General features: G+C 42.4%; 1 protein-coding gene across 2 annotated transcripts; it reads right to left on the bottom strand.

The window, feature by feature from the left end:
* Nucleotides 1-397: 397 nt before the first annotated feature.
* On the bottom strand, nt 398-21838 carry PPP1CC (protein phosphatase 1 catalytic subunit gamma). Of its 2 annotated transcripts, XM_081017540.1 has the most exons (9): nt 21723-21838; nt 21515-21674; nt 12285-12416; nt 10890-11120; nt 8314-8418; nt 3133-3356; nt 2139-2273; nt 1247-1307; nt 398-476 (listed from the first exon to the last, which is right to left on the bottom strand). In XM_081017540.1, exons 2-9 carry the CDS (start codon nt 21567-21569, stop codon nt 463-465), a joined length of 957 nt encoding a protein of 318 aa, XP_080873666.1. In that variant the 5' UTR covers nt 21570-21674; nt 21723-21838; the 3' UTR covers nt 398-462. The 2 variants fall into 2 exon arrangements, with proteins under 2 accessions (XP_080873666.1, XP_080873665.1); XM_081017539.1 differs by lacking the exon at nt 398-476 and having other exon boundaries at nt 581-1307; nt 21723-21837.
* Between the last annotated feature and the right edge of the window lie 359 nt (nt 21839-22197).

Here is a 22197-nt window from a genome sequence, read left to right as displayed (position 1 = left end):
TTTTTTTTTCAAAGTTGCATTCTACCCTGCATGCATGCAATACTGATAAAACTGACACTGAGAAGATTTAACAAGTTATTCATTTAATAAGCATTTTACCACATTGTATTGTACACTGTCATCTGTTCAAAAAGATTAGGTTTTTTTAATTAAAAAAAAAACACCACAGGATACTGTGTTATATTCATAGAAACAGGTGAACAGTGTTCACTGTTGTAGCTGGTTGTTTTTTAAACTTTGTGGAATAAGTCTTCAGCTGCAACAAACAAACAAACAAACAAACAAACAAACCCTAAAAGGAATTCTAATTCTCAGGCAAGTCTCTGAACAGCTCTCCACACGTGACAGCTTTCTGAACTGGCTAAAATAGCACAGTAGCAAGCTTCGACATTGAATATAGGGGAAGTATCAAAAGGCTTTAATCCTGCATCCCAGCTGATCACAGCATTACTCTCTGCTAGTTCAAGTCGTCCTTCCTGCAGAGGAAAAAACCTGACTTAGATACTGCCAATGAATCCCTATGAGCTGTGCCAATATGTTTTCACTATGCACTTTGGTTTCACAAAAAGAGACACAAACCTTTAAAATAATGGCTTTAATTGTCATTTTGAAGTATATGGGAGGGAAGTGTGCTTGAATTAAAATATACATCATACCAAGGAAGCTGGCAAAGGTTATGGGGTGGTTTCAAAATGCTGACAGCAACGTAACTAGTGTACATGACAAGAAAAAAGCAATCCCTTTAAAACAATAAAATAAAAGACATTCACAGTGGTTCGTATAAACAATATGTAATTCGACAGTAATCAGTTTCCTCGTCTTGCAGCACACTAGTGCCTCTTTAGGTCCTAAAAGAAAAGCAGGCATCACACACCACCTGGTCTGTACAGGTTCAAGGAGTCAATTGTACAATTACCCGGAATGACAGGATAAGTTGCTGTGAAGTATACAGCTGGAACAATAAGGGGGGAAAGCATTTTTTCTCTCTTCAAATGAACATAAGAATTTTTAAAAACTCTTCTTGAGAAGGGAGAAAGTCTCATTTGCTGTTACAACCAGCAAACGCCATCCATCAAAATGAAAAAAAAAAACAAAAAAACAAAAAACCCCACAAACACATTAATCTAGTCTTAGCAAGCTGACAGATACAAGTTACCGTTTTTTAAAAATGATTATATACTATAGTACAAGTCCCAACTAGGCAGAGCCAAGAGTGATTATTTCTTTGCTTGTTTTGTGATCATACCCCTGGGTGGTGTTACAGGCCGGCTAGCATTGGGCTTCTTCTTCTCAGCAGGCTTCAAAATCTGGAACGACAATGTTCTTTCTTAGCATGGAAACACTGTATGCAGCTGAACAGAGATGAGAGCACAAGAAGGGGGCTACTGGCGTTAGCCCAAAACCTGGCTATATATAGTCTACACCCATAATTTTGTGATTTCCACCCAATGGGCATGGCTAGGTGGCTTAGAGCTGTAAAATCATTCATTCAGGGTCTTGGCACACACAAAAGTAATTATTTTTCAGGGCAATAATTTTAAACAGCCTCACCTTACTGAAATATTGCTGTGTAGGAAAAGACGACTCCCTCCACTCCCAAAGGGAAGAGGGAATAGAAGGGTCTTCAGGAATGTCAATGCAGATTCTATTGCCAAAACAGCCTTGCTCCAAGAGGAAGACAACATTTCTTCACTTAAGAGAGTAGCTAAGCAGGGTGCCACCAGAATCTCAATGCACGGGATGAGAAAGGTTCATTCAGTAACAGGTGCTCCTGGGACCTCTGGCCTAATCCATTTAGGGCTATAAAGGTAAACAGCAGCACCTTGGATATAAATGTCACCTTGCTTTCCCTCCCACTGCTTGCAATTTTCGATGCCTCCTCTCAGATCACCAGCATTAGGCAGCAGGGAAGAGCCATGACTCTTTGGACAATCCAATTCAAGGTGGAACAGATTACAGCTGTCCTACTTATTTTATGGCAAGCTGGTGCCTCAGCACAGATTAAAGGAAATGGAACACATTTTCAAATAGCTAGTGCTTATGATTCTGGTTTAATTTAAGGAAGACCAGCTTAAAAGTGAAAAGAAGCAACATTATTGGGGAAAATGAGGCACCTAAACCCTAAAAATATACTGTACCTGGAAGGAACACATTAGAGTCTCATCCACGCTCATCATGGCACCCGCATTGTCAAACTCCCCACAGTAATTTGGGGCAGAAAACAGAGTTACCAGTTGCCTTTTTGCAAAGAACTCATATCCATCCTCAACCACCTTTAAAGCAAAGACAATTCAATTAATTGAAAGGGGGTGAATATCAAACAACAGCAATAATTTTAATACTCCTAACCTTTTTATAATCCTCCTTCCACTCCCTGTCTAGTGCAGCAGAATCACTTTGGTGTTGTGGCTAACTCAAGTTGTGATCTCAGAAGACCCTGGTTCAAATCTCACCACAGTTGTGCCATGTCATCACGACAAGGTCTTAGCGTAAACCACTCCCAATCTCACCTGCTCCTCACCCCATTCTGTGATGATCTATAACCACCTCACTGGCTTGCTGCAAAGATTACTCAGGTGAGATATATATGAATGAAGCTCTGAGCATTTATCTACCGTATTTTTCGCTCTATAACATGCACCCGACCATAACACGCACGTAGTTTTTAGAGGAGGAAAATCCGTAGGCATGCCACCGTAGGCATTCCCTCCATAACACGCACAGACATTTCCCCTTACTTTATAGGAGGAAAAAAGTGAGTGTTATGGTGCAAAAAATACGGTAAATCTTTTACCATGGGACACTGAAGAACAGTGGCATAGTGGTCTATGCAGGAAGTTCTATGGCTGTGCCTATGAATCCAGGCCTCCCATTCATTCTTCTAGCTACAAAACCACATTAACCTCACAAGCTGCTTGTTTTATGTCATTCTGCAATTTAGAGACAAGGCTAGATCAGCAAGGCCAGGAACTCGTAAAGCAAGCATCGTTCTGAGACAAGTGAACTTGAAGGGGGAGGGGAAAAAGAGGAGAGACTGACCAGTTTCTTGCGTGGTGGACCAAGGGGTGTCCACTGGGGCCCAGGAGCTGGTGGCTCCTTCCCCAGGATCAACTCTTAGCATTTGGTCTTTACCTGATGAGCTCTGCATATAAGATCCAAATCATGTTTATGAAGGAACTTTGCAACCACTTCAGCTCCAAACGTGAAAGAAACTCCTCTGTCATTTTCTCCCCATCCCAGGACATCTTTGTCAGGGTCAGACCACAGCAGATCACAAAGGAGGCCTTGATCTGGCACATCAGTAGGCCGCATAATTCGTCGGATTTGTTCCATTGATTGGAGGTCTGGCGATAAGCCTGCAGGGGATTAAGATGCAGCTGCTTTGCATTTTGTTCACATGCTGGGCACTTGGCAAATGCACACACTGTGCAGTGACAGCATCTTCATTCCAACGGCAACTTCATCTATGCTTATTTTGAGGAAGCTATCCAGTGCAATCCAAAATTATTCCTCAGATATGTCCCATTTCTGGTATGAACTATCCTCTCATGCCAAGGGCATGCTACTGCGAGGCAAGGAGACTGGTAGCAGAAGAGTTGATTAGGAACATAGGAATTTGTGATTAGTGTGGGGCCCCCATGGCGCCTTGCATGAATGGTGTGAAGGCTGTAGACATCACATGCTGCCTAGGTACTGTGCAAGAAGTGTCAGTGGTCGTGACACTTATGTGCATAAATGATGCTGGAAAGAAACAGCCGTAGGGACAAAATAAAACATGTTGCACCTGCAGAGCCAGCTAGGTGGAAGCATCTGATTTGGTATGCCTCACAGATGATGGGACAAGTGGTTCAGGTTCTCAAAGCGAATTACAGGACATAAATTTGTAACTAGCACACAAATATGTATGAATGGCTGTACTTTAAAAAGACTAAAGAGTCACGGGGGAAATGCTCATGAATAGGACATCTGTATCCACACGTCTCAGACCCAAGACAGGGTAGCTAGAGTACTTGGTACTAAGAGATCACGGCTGTGCAAGAGTGGTGGTCTGTAGGGCAAGTTTATCCCCGAATATAAAAATCTGAAGGAAGGAGAAAGTGGCAGATCAAGGGTATTTAAAGAGCCATAGATTATGGTTACCAGATTTTTTTCAATGAATCCGGGGACACTTTTTTTTTTTTTTTTTTAGCTGAGTAGCAACAGGGTGTCAAGTAGTGGGGATGGTGAGGCAGAAGACCCTGGGCCCAAGCACACATGCATATTGTATAAAGGTGCAAAGCCCTTCTTTCACACTCTGTGAAACATAAATGCACAGAGTTTTTAAAAAACTGGGCAATGGCCGGTCGTGACTCCCAAGCCTCCCCTGACCAGTCACAACAAAGGGGGAAAGGGCAGGAGATCTGTACCGCCGGACGTCCCCAGTTCCCCTTTGGCAGTGGCGGCAGCAGCCTCAGCAGCCCAGACCCAGCCTGGTAGCGCAGTTGGCTCTGGCTGGCTTCAGGAGCTGCTCACTGCCTGCTGCCATGGCGCCTGCCATTTTTCCTCTCTGGAAGTCTCCATATGATGTGTTGCGCACAAGACACACCATATGGGGACTTCCAGGGAAGAAAAATGGCGGGCGTCACAGCAGCGAGCAGCTCCTGAAGCCAGCCAGAGCCAACTGCGCTACCAGGCTGACTCCGGGCTGCTGAGGCTGCCACTGCCACGTTTCCCAAGGACAGATTTGCAAATTTGGGGACATTCCAGGGTGGAATTTGTCTGGGGACAGATTTGCAGCTCCGGGGACTGTCCCCAGGAATGTCTGGTAACCCTAGCATAGATGAGAAAATTTAACAGGAAGAGGAACAAACTACTTCACAGAATCACCACGGTGAAAACAGGTACCCAAAGCGACATAGTACAGACATCTCCTCACTTAATGCATGTTCAACTCATGTGCAACCACATATATGTGTGTGGTGCTGGGAAATAATTAAATAAATTGATTTAAACTGCAGAAAGGTGTGACATGGGCAAAAACTGCTCAAAAAGAACAGGAAAATGGCTAGCAATTCCAGGAGCCTTTGCACCAACCTTTGATGCCTATGGAGAGTTGAAGTTTGAGAAAGGCGGTTTGGAGAGGGCGGTTGTAGTGGAATTTGGCTTTTTAGATCGGTGTTTCCAACTACACATGATTTCATGTATATGCATGGTACCCAGGAACATAGCCCTATGTGAGTGGGAAGGTGCCTGTACTGCAGAGATAGTGCTTTTTCTTACACAAGCACCGAACCAAAACTCCTTTCATATATTTATTTAATAAAAATATTTCTATAATGCCGTATCATAAAATATATCAAGGTGGTAAATAGTATGTATATGAGAGAGTGAGTGTTGCACTGTACAATATACATTGTGCATGCTTTCCTTTTTTTTAACCTAAAGAGGTAAAATGTCTTTAAAATATTCCCATGTAGGATCTTACAACAAGTTACCATGACTGTTTGTGAGACAAATGGATGCACTTTTCACTTCACGAATCACACAGTAGACTTACAAAGTGATCTTCATAAACTAGGATATTGTTATCTGCACAATGATTAACAATGCTCCCAAATTTCAGTAACATACAATTTAGTTTTCTTTCTATATATAAAAAGTGCCACACACACACACACACACACACACACACACACACCAAGTAGTCTATTAATTTTTGTGATAGGGTACTTTTCGTTGCAATCAATATTAATGTACTGGAGCAGGAAAAATGTCCCGTGGTTTTTCAAACAAGAACTGATCCAAGAAAATGGATTTCAGCGTCCCTTTTCGGACACCACACACAGCTTTGTTTGGGAGATTTAAAGGTAAAGGTAAAGGACCCCTGACAGTTAAGTCCAGTCACGAATGACTCTGAGGTTGTGGCGCTCATCTCACTTTACTGGCCAAGGGAGCCAACGTTTGTCCACAGAAAAAATTTTTGGGTCATGTGGCCAGCATGACTAAGCTGCTTCTGGCGAAACTAGAGCAGTGCATGGAAACGCCGTTTACCTTCCCGCCGGAGCGGTACCTATTTATCTACTTGCACTTTGACGTGCTTTTGAACTGCTAGGTTGGCAGGAGCAGGGACCGAGCAACGGGAGCTCACCCCGTCGCGGGGATTCGAACCTTCGACCTTCCTATCAGCAACCCTAGGCTCAGTGGTTTAGACCACAGTGCCACCCGCTTTTAACCACCCCATTATGCACTGGAATTTGGCTTGGAGGGGTTACACAACGTAGGGTTGATTGGCACAAAAAATAAATTTCTTCAAGATGGAACTCAGTGCTAAAAAAAATCCATCTCTTTTCCAGTACTGCTGTAGGCTGTGAATGAAGGAGCAAGGAAGGCTACAGGATTAATCCTTCCCATCACACCAGCCATCTCCAGAGCAAGCTGCCCATCACAGAGTCAGATAGTCACTATATCTAAGCTGCTAAAAAGTAGGACATTTTATTGCTTTAAAGCAGCTGCCTCAAATTAAAGAGGTATGACCTGTCCTTTCTGCAAGGTCATAATATTTGTCCTCACATCTGTTCAGCTGTAGCCTCCCAATTCAACGCCTAGTATTGCAACCCTGATGTTTTTGCCTGTGTAAGCATACTACAGTTGCTTATAGTTCAGGAATGGCAAGGCTAAATATTTAAATAAAAAATGGGTCAGGAGATGCTAGGTTAGTATAACACAAGTATTTTTATAACATGGCACTGGGAACTGTCCAGATAACCTACAATTACCCACAAGCAGATAGCATGCATTTATAGCATCATATTTCAGTGTAAGAGTTCCGGCAGTTACAAAATTAGGCCTTTTCAGTAGAGGTCTACTTCTCATTCTGTCTCAGATTATCCATTAGCCCCATCGCTATAGCCATCGCTACAGTAACACGTAAGCTGGAGCACCCTATAGTCACCTCTCTCTAATGGAGTCACCAAATGCATACAGGGTTACTTCCCGTCACCAAATTCGTTGTTCTGGTGATTCATTGTCATGACTGTAGTTCAAATGGTATGGGGGAGGAACTATATATAATAACTCCTTCCTATATCACACTCGGTCAAAGTAATTTGCAGGTGTTCCCCTATGCAAACAAGGGTACGAATAGGCTGCTTGGACAAACATTCTTCAATACATTGTTACACCAAAAACCTGTTAAGAGTTAGAAACATTATCTCAATTGACATTAGCTGTGAAACTTTGCAGTGTGCTCAACCTGTGCTTTAGAATCATAGAATCATAGAGTTGGAAGAGACCACAAGGGCCATCGAGTCCAACCCCCTGCCAAGCAGGAAACACCATCAGAGCACTCCTGACATATGGTTGTCAAGCCTCTGCTTAAAGACCTCCAAAGAAGGAGACTCCACCACACTCCTTGGCAGCAAATTCCACTGTCGAACAGCTCTTACAGTCAGGAAGTTCTTCCTAATGTTTAGGTGGAATCTTCTTTCTTGTAGTTTGGATCCATTGCTCCGTGTCCGCTTCTCTGGAGCAGCAGAAAACAACCTTTCTCCTTCCTCTATGTGACACCCTTTTATATATTTGAACATGGCTATCATATCACCCCTTAACCTCCTCTCCTCCAGGCTAAACATGCCCAGCTCCCTTAGCCGTTCCTCATAAGGCATCGTTTCCAGGCCTTTGACCATTTTGGTTGCCCTCCTCTGGACACGTTCCAGTTTGTCAGTGTCCTTCTTGAACTGTGGTGCCCAGAACTGGACACAGTACTCCAGGTGAGGTCTGACCAGAGCAGAATACAGTGGCAGTATTACTTCCCTTGATCTAGATGCTATACTCCTATTGATGCAGCCCAGAATTGCATTGGCTTTTTTAGCTGCTGCGCCACACTGTTGGCTCATGTCAAGTTTGTGGTCAACCAAGACTCCTAGATCCTTTTCACATGTACTGCTCTCAAGCCAGGTGTCACCCATCTTGTATTTGTGCCTCTCATTTTTTTGCCCAAGTGCAATACTTTACATTTCTCCCTGTTAAAATTAATATTGTTTGTTTAGATAGACAGAAATAAATGCAATGACCTGCAATACAGAGAAAGTGGCTCCAGGCCTGCACAGAGCTTGCCTGAGGCCTGGGGCAGGAGTCTTGTTAGAATAACATTATAAACTCAAACAAAAAAAAGGAAGTTGGTGCCTGGCCAGGCCTCCTGGCCAGCTTAATCCTCTAGGGCCTGGGGCAAGTGTACCCAGCTGCCGCCCCACTGCACGGGTCTGAGTGGCTCTAATGCTGACTTACCCAAGATGGTCAAGCAAGTATCACTTTGTAAATCATATATCAACTTACCTCCATGACAGCAGAATATTTTCTCATCCACAATGGCTGCAATTGGTAAACAATTAAAGCAGTCTGTAAAGGTTTTCCACAGCTTGATGTTGTATCTTCTTTTACCTAGGGAGATATTTCAGTACATGAACTCACTTGGAATTTAACAGTGACAGAAGAAGAGAATAGGGAGGACAAGGAGACCTACATTTACATTTTTGTATCTTTGACCTGCTTAACATTAAGGTCTTAGTCTGTGTTGGCAGAGAGGAACCGTTCTCCATACCTGCTAAAACCCAAACACAGGGGTATCTCAAACCCTTGAGGATCTTTTCCCCTTCTGTCATAATACCTGCTCTAGAAATAAACTGGCAAGAAGCTCAGGACAGACCACAGAAACGTACTACTTCACACAGCACATAATTAATGTATGGAGCTCATTCCACAAGCCACAGTGTGGTCACTGGCTTGAATGGCTTTAAATAAGCTTGTGACACAAATTCATGGCAGCTACCAACAGCTAAAACCCCTGATGACAAACATCACCTGCGTTCAGAGGTAGTGCACCCCTGAATACAAGCTTTGAGGGACAACAATGGCAAAGGTGCTTTCACATTCTACCTGTAGGATGGTGAGATGCTTGATTAGATGAATCTTTAGTCCAGTCAAGCAGGATTCTTGCAGTCATCACATCAGCCCTTTTCACATACAGATGCTATTCTAATAACTGTTCTAGCGTTTAGAGACTCCCAAGGCAAAAATAAGCCATGAGCTTGCTAATGATCCCTCACTGCACCTTCACCACTGATAACTGACCCTTAGTCTTGACCCAGAATTTAGGCTCCCATATCCTAGACCTATTTGAACATTGTTTTACTGAAGCACATGCTGCCTAGGATCCTGTCAAATGGTGACAGCATCAAGTGCAAATCCTCTTATCACACTCATGACAGTTTCCGCAATTTGCTTCCAAGCAAGCCTAACCAACAAATTATGCTGAACCTATTAGAAACCTGACTAAGTATGAAGTTCACTAAATGAAGGGGTGGGGAGTATGAGGAGAATCTAAGTGTGACTGCTGCAATTAGCCTACAAGATACAAAAATACACCTGAGCATCAGGAGAGTTAAGCCATTAAAAGGACAGGGAGTTCAAACCACCGAGACAGAACCAGCGAACTGCAGACTATTCCATAATATAAAGCTGTAATGTGAAAGGGATCGTTTGGCTGTGTTTTTAATCACATGTTCTGCTTTATTAACAATTCTTCCTGGGATTACAGATATTGGTGAGCAGGCAGTCCCAGACAAATCAGAACAAAGGAAACTGCCTTATACCCAAGTTAGACCCTTGGGTCCAACTAATTCAGTATTATCTACACTGATTGGCAGCAGCAGTTTCAGACAGGATTCTTCTTTCCCATCTCTACTTGGAGATGTTGGGGAATAAAACCTGGGGACCTTCTGTATGCAAAGCAGGTGCTCAATTGTGTTGTATCCATTAAAGAAGTCATTAAACAGAGAAATATGAACATGCTTTGCAAGGCTTATGGCAAATGCCATCATTAGCGTCATTTGGTACTATAAAATCACTGGGGAGAATAATGGTGCAATGTTAATCTGAAGCTGCTGAAAAAGTGGATCTCCTCCCACCTCAATTAATATGAACCACAATGTAGTAGGTTTGCTGTAGGCAGTTACTGAAGTATTACGCTTTTACTGTTCTTTGTAAACCACTTTTAGTACAGATGTATCTGAGAAAAATGCAGTGTTTATTGATATAAATTATGTGATTCAACACATTTTAAAACCAGTGAGCTCAATGGCACACTGGTTACTAAAGACAAGCAAGTGACAGAGGCTATAGGAAAAGCAGACTATCTGATTCATAAAGTCCTGAAACCAAGTACGTATATTTTTCAAACCCTAGGTTTATATCACCAAATGGAACAGCCAGAAACTGAATTTATAGTCAATTCCAGAAAGTACAACGAAAGGAAACAGAGATTACACATTGTGTCATGGCATGGAGCATCCCTATTGTACTTAACCACCATGCAGAGAACAAAAAAAGGCATGCAATTCAATCAGGCTTGCTTTTAACCAACCAACCAACCAATCGATTATTAAAGGACCAGAAGAGCAGTAACAAGGTATGTCTTATCTTCAAGCAAGGCTGATAATGAACTGCCCTCCAAGGAAGGGGAGGAATTCACATCCAGTCCAGCAACTGGAGTAAGACAACACCACCCAGTGCCCACTCAAGCAGGAACGGGTTCAACTTTGTACTTGGCAAACTCAAACTGAAAAAGTTAACATTATAAATATGAGCTTAATTTAACACTTAAGTGGAGGCTGGCAGAGCAGTGAAGACTGGACTGTAGTTGCACCTTTCTCTTCTGAAGAGAGCAAAGGAAGAACAAGAAGGCTATATTTCACCTGCCAAAATGATAGAAAAGTCTCTTAACTAGGCAAGTCAGTATTGTCATTAATAAGCAACTCACTCCAAACCCAGAGGTTATTTTATAGCAAAAATAGTGCCATCTACACTATGAATCACTTTCCAAAGTCTCAAAAGACAGCACCAGAAGTACTTACATTCATCGTAGAAGCCATAAATTCTATTAATGCTGGCACATTCATGGTTCCCTCTAAGGAGGAAAAAATTCTCTGGGTATTTTATCTTGTAGGCCAGTAAAAGACAAATTGTTTCTAAAGACTGTTTCCCTCTATCAACATAGTCACCAAGAAATAGATAGTTGCTTTCTGGTGGGAAACCTCCATATTCAAAGAGTCGAAGTAAATCATAGTATTGTCCATGGATGTCACCTTAAAACAAAACAAAACAAAATGGTGTTGATATGGCTTGAGAGTTTGGCTCATTAAAGCAAATGCATGCTAATATACTCACTTTAAAGAATAAGAATTGTTACACAACACTAAGAAAAGTAAGCATATGTAACAGTAAGTTTCCTCCAATTAGCCTATTATTCCTATTCCATTCATTGGTGTTTTTGCAAAGAGATGTTCAATGGACTGTACCACTGTTTTCTCCAAAGTACAAACTTTCATACTATTATTTGTGATCTGTGAGGTTAGAAGCACAACAAAGCCAGTCCTAAAAATTGAAGCTGGCTTGAAGTGAAAATTTTATTTGTTATTAATTCCGACTAAGCAAGTCCAGTTTAATCTTAAATCTTTTGCATTAAGCAGTATCTAACACAACTTCCGTGCGCTGCCCTGGTTCGCCAGAAGCGGCTTAGTCATGCTGGCCACATGACCCGGAAGCTGTACGCCGGCTCCCTCGGCCAATAAAGCGAGATGAGCGCCGCAACCCCAGAGTCGGTCACGACTGGACCTAATGGTCAGGGGTCCCTTTACCTTTTTTAACACAACCTTTGACTTCTTGTGAAAAGCAAGGCCTTCTGCTTCAACTTACAGAATCATGCAATGATGAAGAAAAACGGGCCACCACCTTTTAGTATACAAATGGTTATGGATATTACTAACACTGATACAGACAACGACCAACTGATGCGCACCCATGTGCGTCACAGCAATGAGGAAGAGGTTGAAAAAGGGGGTGTAAAAGGGCGGTGGAATAATGTGGTGAAGCAGGTTTATGCATGCTCCACCAATGCGCACAGGGGTCAGGAACATAACCTCCAGGCAAATTGGTCGTTGCCTGTATCCATAACCTAAAATCAAATCTCCACTGGGTTGAAGAATAAAGCTTCCTCTTCCTGGGATTTGTGTCCTCTTTATTCTGTCTACTTGAAGAAGTTTCCCTTCAGAATTCTATTCAAATCAATTCTACTTTTGCCCTCAAGTAGCATGATTTGCATAGGATGACTACAGTACTTTGACAGCAATATTTTAATGGATTTGAAATCTTCAGAGATGGTGAAAATACCACCTAAGAAGTTGTGCCACATCATCATCATCAGTTCATTAAAAAAGGGATAGTTGGAGCCAACAAATCTCAATGCTTACCACATATTTTAAGCGGTGCTTCAAGTTCTAACAGAATGGGTTGACTGAGAAAGATTTCTCGAGATTTCAAGCATAATCCTCTTATTTCGTTCTCTTGAAGTTGCACATTTTTACCGGGTTTTGACCCTCTTACTGTGAAAGAAAAAAAAGGATGGTCATGTTTAGCAAATGAGATCTACTGAGTTTCAAATCAATCATCATTAAACACATAAAACAGATTATTTTACAATAAATGCAAATGACCAATTCTGGGTCTTGAAATATCTTCTGAACTCTTACAGAGAAGGCTCATGATTACCAAGCAGATTTTGATTCAAGCTGAGGGAAGTTTGCCCACTGCTGGAATTAAAAGGCAAATAATGAAAACACTTCCTATTAAAATATGTGTTGTTTCTAAATTCTAGTGGTCCAGGAAACAAATGCTTCATATATAGGCTGCACCAATGTATTTTATGCTGGTGAAATATTTAGGATACAGATACAAGAATTATAATTTGAGGACAACCATATGAAACAGATTCTACACCAATGGTTAAATAAATAGAAAAAGAGCAGGAGACTCTTGCTTACTGGGCTCTGGAGGTTCTTGCATGCAACCCCCAGGAACAAAACCCCCATGTAAGCTGCAGTCCCAACTATTCCTAATTACATGGAAGGGAAGAGGTGCAAAAGTTGAATATCTTAATTCAAAACCAAGAGGAATTTGAAAACTGCAAGGGTCCCAAGCTAAGCCAGAGTATGATATTCACCAAACCCAATAAGAGTTACTTCAAATTAATTAAACCTGATGGCAAGAATGTTCCTCACACCAGTTAGACATGCTACCTCATGTTTGAGCAGTGCAACTAACTAAGCCTTCCCAGAGCCTTCCCCAATTGATGCATGCGTTGTTTTCAGTGCAACATATTCTATTGACCTATTTCAATCTAGACACCACCTGTGCACTGATGTTATACAGGAAGCAGAACAAGTAGTTTAAAGTACTTGCACCGAAGCTTTGAAAAACTCAAAGGCTGTAGTTTAAGACGATTTACTTTGAAGTTTAGTATCAGAAAGGAGTTGCAATTACCAGCAGAATAATTGCAGGGCAATGGTTGTGACATGAGCAAATACATGTTTCAATTTTTCTTCCCCATCAGTTGTTAGCATTCATTGATGACATTATCAGTACTACTATATATTGAGGGTGCAATTAAAATATTTAACACAAGTAATAAGGCATAAACCTATTAATATATTTCCCCATCTCTGCAGTGTGATTATGCATGAAGCTATTGAGCAATAGAGCAATTGCCCCATGTTCTCCTTCCAAACTGTAAGTAAGCAGCCTCAAATGCAAAGTGTCCATCAGCAACAGAGTTTATAAAAATGACCCACTGATAATTACATTATATGCTTTTAAACAGTTAAGGGTGTTATCGTGTTAAAAGCTTCTATAGACAGAAAACAGATCAAGCATTTTAGAAATGATATGCTTGTAGCAATGCTCTTAAAGAGGGAACCAAAGGCCTGTAGGCAAAACTACTCAGCAGCATATGTGAAACAGAAGCTTCTGCCACTGCCTCAGCTTATATTCTCATCACCCCCACAAGCAGAGAAGTTTGGCCAGACAGGGATGAAAAGGAATGTATCCTAGAATAGCAATCTGCATTTGATGCCATTCGGAATTCTAGTCATTTCCTATAAACTCTCCCTTACTAGATGTCTTCAATGAGAAGTTGGAAAACATAGCCTACAAGCCAGGTTCCAACTTGCTACTTAAATCACCCAATAAATAAGAAGTATGACCAAGATCTCTGAAAGTGGTATGACTTAAAATGAGAAGAGATTACCTCTGGAAAGCATGCAGAATTTGCACATGTTGCAAAGATAGCATAAATTTTTCAAGCACTGAAATTTCAGACATTTTTGTTGTTTTCAGGAACTAGTGAAAGCAACTATTGCCAGCTCGATGTCTGAAACCAGTATCACAATCTGAATGTCATACCAGTTTCAGACAACATACTACAATATCGCCCAGCTCTAGCAGGTACTTACAGCTAATCTACTATCTATTTTGCAATGTGATTTGTCTGTTCAGAATTCTCAAATGCTTTAAAAAATGCTTCTCAATTAATCATATTTTAAGTCAATTATATCTTGTTAATTAATCTAACCAATTAAAGTTGCTGTAACATTGAAGCCTTTGCTACTTTCATATTTGACATTTACACGCACTTGTTGAAAATTTCAAGTTAGAACTAGATCTGAAAAAATATATCTAGGTGTAGTTTGTCAGTAGTTTATGAACCTCTTGTAAACAAGACATTCCTTCAACATTAACAAATTAAGGGATTTGTTCTTGGTCCAACCAAGGAGCAACACTGTTCTGCCAAACTTTACTTTGTGTAAATAAATTCCCACTCCCTGAATATCCTGTATCCAGAGATTTAAAGTGTCATCATAAATCTGATCTGTAAGAACAAAATAGCTGGGGCTCACTATTTGCAAGGGATCATTGAACAGTATATCTCATAAGAAGCTGCTGTAGCTTAGTGAACCATCATTTAGAAATTAGTGGTTTTCCCTGTGAATACCCTGATAGTTGTATTGTTCCTTTGTATGAACATCAAACCACCATAATCTATGGTCTGAAGGGGGGGAAACATTTTCAGAAATGGAGTTGTTTACTTAATAGCAGAAGGGACGCAAACCTCCCAAGGCAGGGAATCCCACAAAAAAGATGCTGTGAGGGACGTCATGCTGCTCTAACCTCTAAATGAGGGGTTACAGAGTTAGGCTACTTGTAGAGAGAGAGGAGACACCCTATTCATGAGCTCAGTTGATACCTTAATGTCATCTCCCACAGCTATCACTAGTGGCCATTATGTAATCATTATATAACATTGTACAAGAGTCGATACCCGAATTCACTCCTTCACCACAACTTTTTGCTTTCTATAGTGTTCTAAACTAACTTTACTATTCTAAAATAAGCCTTCATGTTGTAAACCAGCTTAACTGCAACAATGTTCACTGTGTGCATCAAGCGTTTGGACAGTGCAGTCTTGGACAGTCTTGTCAATCCACCCCTTTCCCTGCTAAAAGCAAACTGATTTAGTCACTTTCTGTGATTTTTGTAGAAACCATTTTGAGCTTTAAGGAAATTCTCCATGAACAAGAGATATATATATAGGAAATATTTGCATGCTTAATATCTTCCTTCAGATCTCATGAAGACAAAAATAAAAAATCAGTAGCCCCACCTCGCATACTAGAGCCAGCCATTTGTGTGACCTAATAGAAAATAAGACTTGACAGAACTCCATCGATAAATTTCGATTAGCTAATTATAGTTAGAACAAACCATAGGCCCTTGAGTTAGGATATAACAGGGAACTACAGTTCATTTTAAAATGATTGCAGAAGTTACTGATAATCTCTCCTCTAGGGCTGGGCAATATATTGTCCAAAACTGCTTTGAAGTCTGTATCATCCATACCATTACATAATTTTTGACCTGGCAATATATCGCAAATCCTTACATATGTGCTATGCAAAAATCACAATATGATTTTTCATGGGGAGAAACTGTGAAGCCAGCCAATGCTTCTCTTGATTCCTACAGCCCCTGTCAATTCTGCCGGCTCAGCTCACCCCTGCCTCATGCGGGGGGCAGCAAAATCACAATGCAGGGAAAACCATGAAGCCAGCCTTATTTCAGACAGTGTTATCAGTATATCATGATGTTTAGTTGGAGATATACAAGCCAAATTGTCATCATGCAGGATCATTCTCATAATGGGAAACTATAGTTTCTTGTTATATAAGAACCAGGCCATTACGTTTTATTTGTAGACAGGACCAAAAGAATAATAAATGAAAAAGCTAGCCAGCATTTGCATTGGTGTTAATAGGCATTTACAAGACTTTCCAGTCATACAGAAAAGTGGTTAGCACTGCTTGCTAACAGATCCCCAACTACCTATGAATACTGAAGTAGGGGCTAATGTCTTGGAACTCAGATGATCAGAGTTTGAATTTTCAATACAGCCATGAAATGACCAGAATTCATGGGCAAATCATTCCCTCTCAGATCCAGCAGCTACCCAATTGCAAAATGGAATTTCTGTATAGTGGAGCGGATGAGAAATGACCATAAAGCACTTTGTACACTCTGGCTCAATCCAGAAACGATAGAATACCAGTTTCTCTTTACAATAACTTCTTCCTCATAATGCCTACCAGGAGATTGAAAGTTTCTGCTTTTAGTTTTAAACCAGGGTCCCCAAACTTTCTTGGGGCACAGGGCACTCCTTGTGGGCACTGAAGACAAAATACCTGGCAACAGCTTGTTCCCATAGAATTGGGGTGGGTAACCTACGGTCCTCCAGATGTTGCTGAGCTTCAACTCCCATTAGCACCAACCAGAATGGTCAACAGCCAGGGATTATGAAACCTATAATTCAACATCTTAAGGGTCACAGGCTAGCTGCTCCTGCTGCAGCATGAAACTATGGTTTTCCTCTACATCCATGCCAAACTGTAGTAGCAGTAGCATACAAGTGTTGATTTCCAGCGCCTGATGAACTGCACCCAAGGATACCAAAGGAGCCTGCAGATGTAATCTTACAGCCTCTGCCTATATTTGACAATTCCTGGAGAACAGGTGAGTTCCCTACAGACTGCAGGTGGGCAAATGTTGCCCCCATCTTCAAAAAGAAGACCTAGGTAGCTACAGACCGGTCAGCTTGACCTTCATACCAGGAAAGGACCCAGAACAGATAATTCAACAGTTGGTCTGTGAGCACTTAGAAAAAGATGCTGTGATTACTAAGACATGTCATGCCAGACAAATCTCATTTCCTTTTTTGATAAAATTGCTGGTTTGGTGCATCAGGGGAATGCTGTGGACATAAGTTTATCTTGATTTCAGGAAGACTTCTGACAAAGTTCCCCAGTGTATTCTTGTAAGGAAGCTGGTAAAATGTGGGTTGAACGAGGTAACTGTTAGGTAGATTTGTAGCTGGTTGACTGACCAAACCCAAACAGTGCTCATTAATAGTTTCTCATCATCCTGGGAAAAAGTGACAAGTGGGGTGCCACAGGGTTCTGTCCTGGGTCCATTTTCAATGTCTTTATAAATGACTTGGAAGAAGGAATTGAGGGGATGCTCATCCAATTTACAAATGACACCAAACTGGGAAGATTAGCTAATGCAGCTGAAGACAGAATTGGGATTCAAGATGACCGTAGCATATTGGAGAACTGGGTGCAGGCTAACAAAATGAATTTCAACAGGGACAAATCTAAGGTTCTGCACTTAGGCAGGAAGAACCAGATGCACCAATACAAGATGGGGGACATCGGGCTTACTAGCAGTACATGTGAAAAGGATCTAGGGGACTTAGTAGACCATAAACTTAACATGAGTCAACAATGTGATGCAGCAGCATCAAAATATAATAATAATAATAATAATAATAATAATAATAAAACAACCTAATGATATTCTAAGCTGCATCAACAGAAGTATAGTGTCCGGTTCTGGGCACCACAATTTAAGGAGGATATTGACAAGCGGGAACGTATGCAGAGGAGGGTGACCACAATGATCAAGGGTCTGGAAATCAAGCCTTATGAGGAATGATTGAAGGAGCTGGGCATGTTTAGCCTGGAAAAGATGAGAATGAGAGAAGATATGATAGCCACCTTCAAATATCTCATGGGTTGTCACATGGAAGATGGATCATGCTTGTTTTCTCCTGCTCTGGAGGGTAAGACTCAAACCAATGGCTTCAAGTTACAAGAAGGGAGATTCTGACTAAACACCAGAAAGAACTTTAACAGTTAGAGCAGTTTGACAATGGAATGGATTCCCTCAGGAGGATTGTGGACTCTCCTTCCTTGGAGGGTCCCAAGAAGAGGCTGGGTAGCCATTTGTCATGGATGCTTTAGTTGAGATTCCTGCATTGCAGAAGGTTGGACTAGATGACCCTCAGGATCTCTTCCAACTCTATGATTCTATGATCTTACTATTGTCTCTTACCTTTTGTGATAGCAATTTCTCTGACAATTTTAAACTTACTTCCTTGTTGATTGTGTCAATTACTAGTCAAGGAGATGCTCTTTTTAGACCTTGAACAATTACACAATTCTCACCAATTAACAGTGAGGAAAAAGACTGGGAAACCACACGCAAAGTAACCCAAGCTCTTTGAGGAAGAGCTGGGTATAAATATACAATTAAGAAACAGCACTATCCAATACACAAATCAACCAAATATGTCTTACAACATTAACCTCTTTGAAGTCTCACGCTCATTGGGGCTGAGCTACTTTTAAGTATAAATTCCAAGTGGAAATGTTTCAAAAATTCTCTCCATTACTAAATGATTTAACATTTTATTAACACAAATTTGGCATTAAATTGCCATACAATTTATATTATCTTCTAAGATGTTGATGTGCCCTGCTTGGCTCCTAGAGTTATGTCTACACAAACTTTTCAAAGTTTATGTAGCAAGAAATTTAACACTGAAATTACTGAGAAATCAATCTACACTAAATCAATATTGTTGGCATCTTAAATTTAAGCTCATTGATGAGATGGAGACATGATAAATTACGTATATTTTTAAGTAAATCAAGGTGGTGAAAAAAGGACTAACACCAAACCAATGGAAGCAATGTCTCTAATTCTATTTTATCCAACCTCAAATATCCTACATTTACAAATCCTATCCATTTCCATTTCCATGGCTATGCTAAAATAAATGAGAAAGACTTTTTAAAAGGTATCTTTAAAAACTGGAAGGGACTATGAAGTGAGGCGAGAGACTACAGCAAGACATATCCCTTATATTTAGCTCAGACCACATTGCTGCAGATTACTTTGCATCAAATGAAAAGTTAATTCCCTGATTGAACTCTTCAAGTATAAGTCCTGGATAGACTCAGACAAAGCTAGATTAGTGCAGCCTCCCTCCCTAGCTAAATGTGATATTGCTTGCTGCTACAAGGATAATTTGTCATCAGCTACTTCACAACGCTTCACCTCAGCCAAGATTTATAAGCACGTTTAACCAAACCTAGAAATCGAAACATGCACTATCTAAGATTTAGGGAACGCAGCATATCAGAAACAACCCCAGCACCAAGGTCAGACAGATGAAAATGTTCAAATGAGCAGACATCCATGTGGCTCACAATCATATCTTTAGAGCAGTCAAATGTTCATGTTGCTACAAGGATTAAATTTTTAATTTGTTTGCAAGCTTCACCCTTGCCACAACAGACTGGCATAGGAGGGAGAGCAACATTTTAATGCTCTCGTGATTCCCCAGGCCAGCAGTCATGCAGCTTCGGGAGGGAAACTAAACCAACACTGACTTCTCTTACTACAGAAATAAGACTCCACTTTGCTAAGCAGAGGGCAAAACAATGAAAAATGGCCAACCTACTTATGCACTTACCCTAAGAAAAACATCAGAATAAAGCACAGCATGCACACCTAGTGTATCAGAATAAGAATTGTGTGCATTCCCACCTATCTTTAAGTTATATGTTTGTTTGTGTGTGTATGCACACACAGACACATGCAGTGTACAAGAACAACTGAGGAAGAGACTGCTGTAATCTGAAAAGAGATCACTGAGGCACAAACAAAGCACCTCCGGACCCTCCATCTTGGATGTGGACCCTTTAGTCTTGCCTCCTTCCCTGCCAAATCAACTCAGGAGAGTTCAAAGACAAAGTCAGAATTGAGATGAGCGGAGGGCTATGGGATTTCAGATACCCTGATGTGTTCTATGCATATGTGAGGGGGCCTCTTACCATCCTCCACATAGTCTTTCCCCACCCACAACAATTACTATTTTACTTCCCTTTCCTCTGGCTGAAACTCTTAACCTCACCTCACCTCCTCACAGAACCACAAAGGGGCACTTTTAAAAAAATGAGCCCACTGCAATAAAAAACCATTCCTAATTGGGTTCAGCAGCTTCTCCCCACCCTGCCCTCAACAGCACCCCCTTACTTCACCCCTCCACCTTATGGGAACACTTTTTCACAGGCAAGCAACCCCAAATTCCGTTCCCAATAATGCTCCTCAATCTCACTGCTCCTCTGCAATCCACCCCAACCCACTTTCCCCCTCCCTACAGAAACAGCAGTGCAAATAAATATTGGGAGCCCATCCCCAATTCCACTCCAAATACTCATCTCCCCCCAAGCGGAGTCTGTCAAGGGCCTCCAAAATCCCTACTCTTCTCAAGCAAAACCTTCAACCCCCCAAAGAGTTACACATTTGGGGGCAGGGGGGGGGGGAAATCTTCTCTATACCACTTTGACCTGTGTGTATCCATACATCCCATATTCAAAAACACACACACACATCTCTGTATTGTTAAGAGTCCTCTCTCAAATAATCCACGCACCCCATATTCAAAATATATATTATACACACACAAAACCATTCCAGCATCCTCCTTCCTACCAGTCTCTCCTGTCTTCTTCTTTCTTTCTTTTTTGTGGCAAAAGGAACAACAGCAGCAGCATTTAGATGCAGTATATACTGTAAATGAATAAAGTCACACGCATACCTAAATCTAAACCACTACATGCACGCCCGTCCACCAGTACAACCCCCCCTCCAGAAACGTCCCTCATTTTTTGGTGGCGCCCCCCCAGAACATACAACAGCCCCCCCCCCAAGATAACCCCCTTCCCTTGGCCTCCACACCTTCGGGTCTCCCCCAAACCATCTCCCCCAAACACAACAACGCTTCTCCCCCCCCCCCATTGCACCCTCCCAAGATACGGGAGGAAGGGAGAAGCGCCCCAAAAGTGCCTGAAACGAGAAGCGAAGAGGAGGCGAACGGCGCGCGCACACAAGTCACGCTATTAGGCTTCATTTATTACTATTTGCGACTATTATTACCCATAACCGTCATGTGGAGGAGAGCTATAGTCAGTGGGGCTTTTTGTTTTGTAACTAAAGGGTGGGATAATAATAAATAAAATAAAACGGCCTTCGCCCGTCCGCGCTCCTCCCCCCGCTCCCCCCCCCCAGCCTGTGGGCAACCCCTCCCCTTTTAATGGTTTGCCGCCCCCTCCCCAAACCGCGGCGGAAGCCCCCCAAGGAAGCCGCCTCACGCGCCGCCCTCGCCCCCCCTTAACCCAGCCTCACGGTACATCCTTATCCCCCCCCCCCCGCCGCTCCGTTCCCTCAAGCCGCCCTCCTCGCTCACCCTCCAGCAGCCGTTGGATGATGCTGTCGATGTTGAGCTTGTCAATATCCGCCATCGCCTCTCAGCGGCCGGGGCGAGGGAGCGAAGCCGGAGCCCGCCGGGTCGACCCGCGCGGCTCTTCCCCCGCTCCCGAGCTGGCTCCTTCCTTCTCCCGAATGCCCTACCGCGCGCCCCCTTTCCTCCCTCTCTCGCTTTCCCGCCCCCCAACCCAGCTCGCTCGCTCGCTCGTTCCGGAGGAGGAGGAGGTGGAGATGCCGCAAACAGCGTCGGCGGGCGAACAAAATGGCCGCCTTTCCCTCCTCCCCTCACAAGGAGCCGCCTCCTTCGGGCGCGCAGGGATATACGAGAGGAAGCTGCGGCCGGGGACTTCTTTCCAGGCAAGGGCGGGAAGATTGAGGAAGCAGCGCTTCCCTTCAGCCTGCTGGGCCGTTTGCGCGCGCTGTCTCTCGCAGAGCCTCGTTTCTCTCGCTCGCGCGATCAAATCCTTCCGCCGATAGAAAGTCGGTACCGGGGGGGGGGGGGGAGTGAAGTGAGAGGCGGTTCTTCGCTCGTTCTTTCTTTCTTCCCCTCAAAGGCTTAAGGGCATTTGGGGGCTAAAAAGAAGAAAGGAAATCCGCCCCAAAAAGAGAGACAGAGATGGGGAAAGCGGCCACTAAGTGCTTTCAGTCTTAACATGTGGTGGG

The sequence above is a fragment of the Podarcis pityusensis genome, assembly GCF_964106645.2.
Source record: "Podarcis pityusensis genome assembly, chromosome: 8".
Classification (NCBI taxonomy): domain Eukaryota; kingdom Metazoa; phylum Chordata; class Lepidosauria; order Squamata; family Lacertidae; genus Podarcis; species Podarcis pityusensis.
Note: the sequence above shows the minus strand (reverse complement) of the source record. Positions and strands in the feature narration are given on the sequence as shown.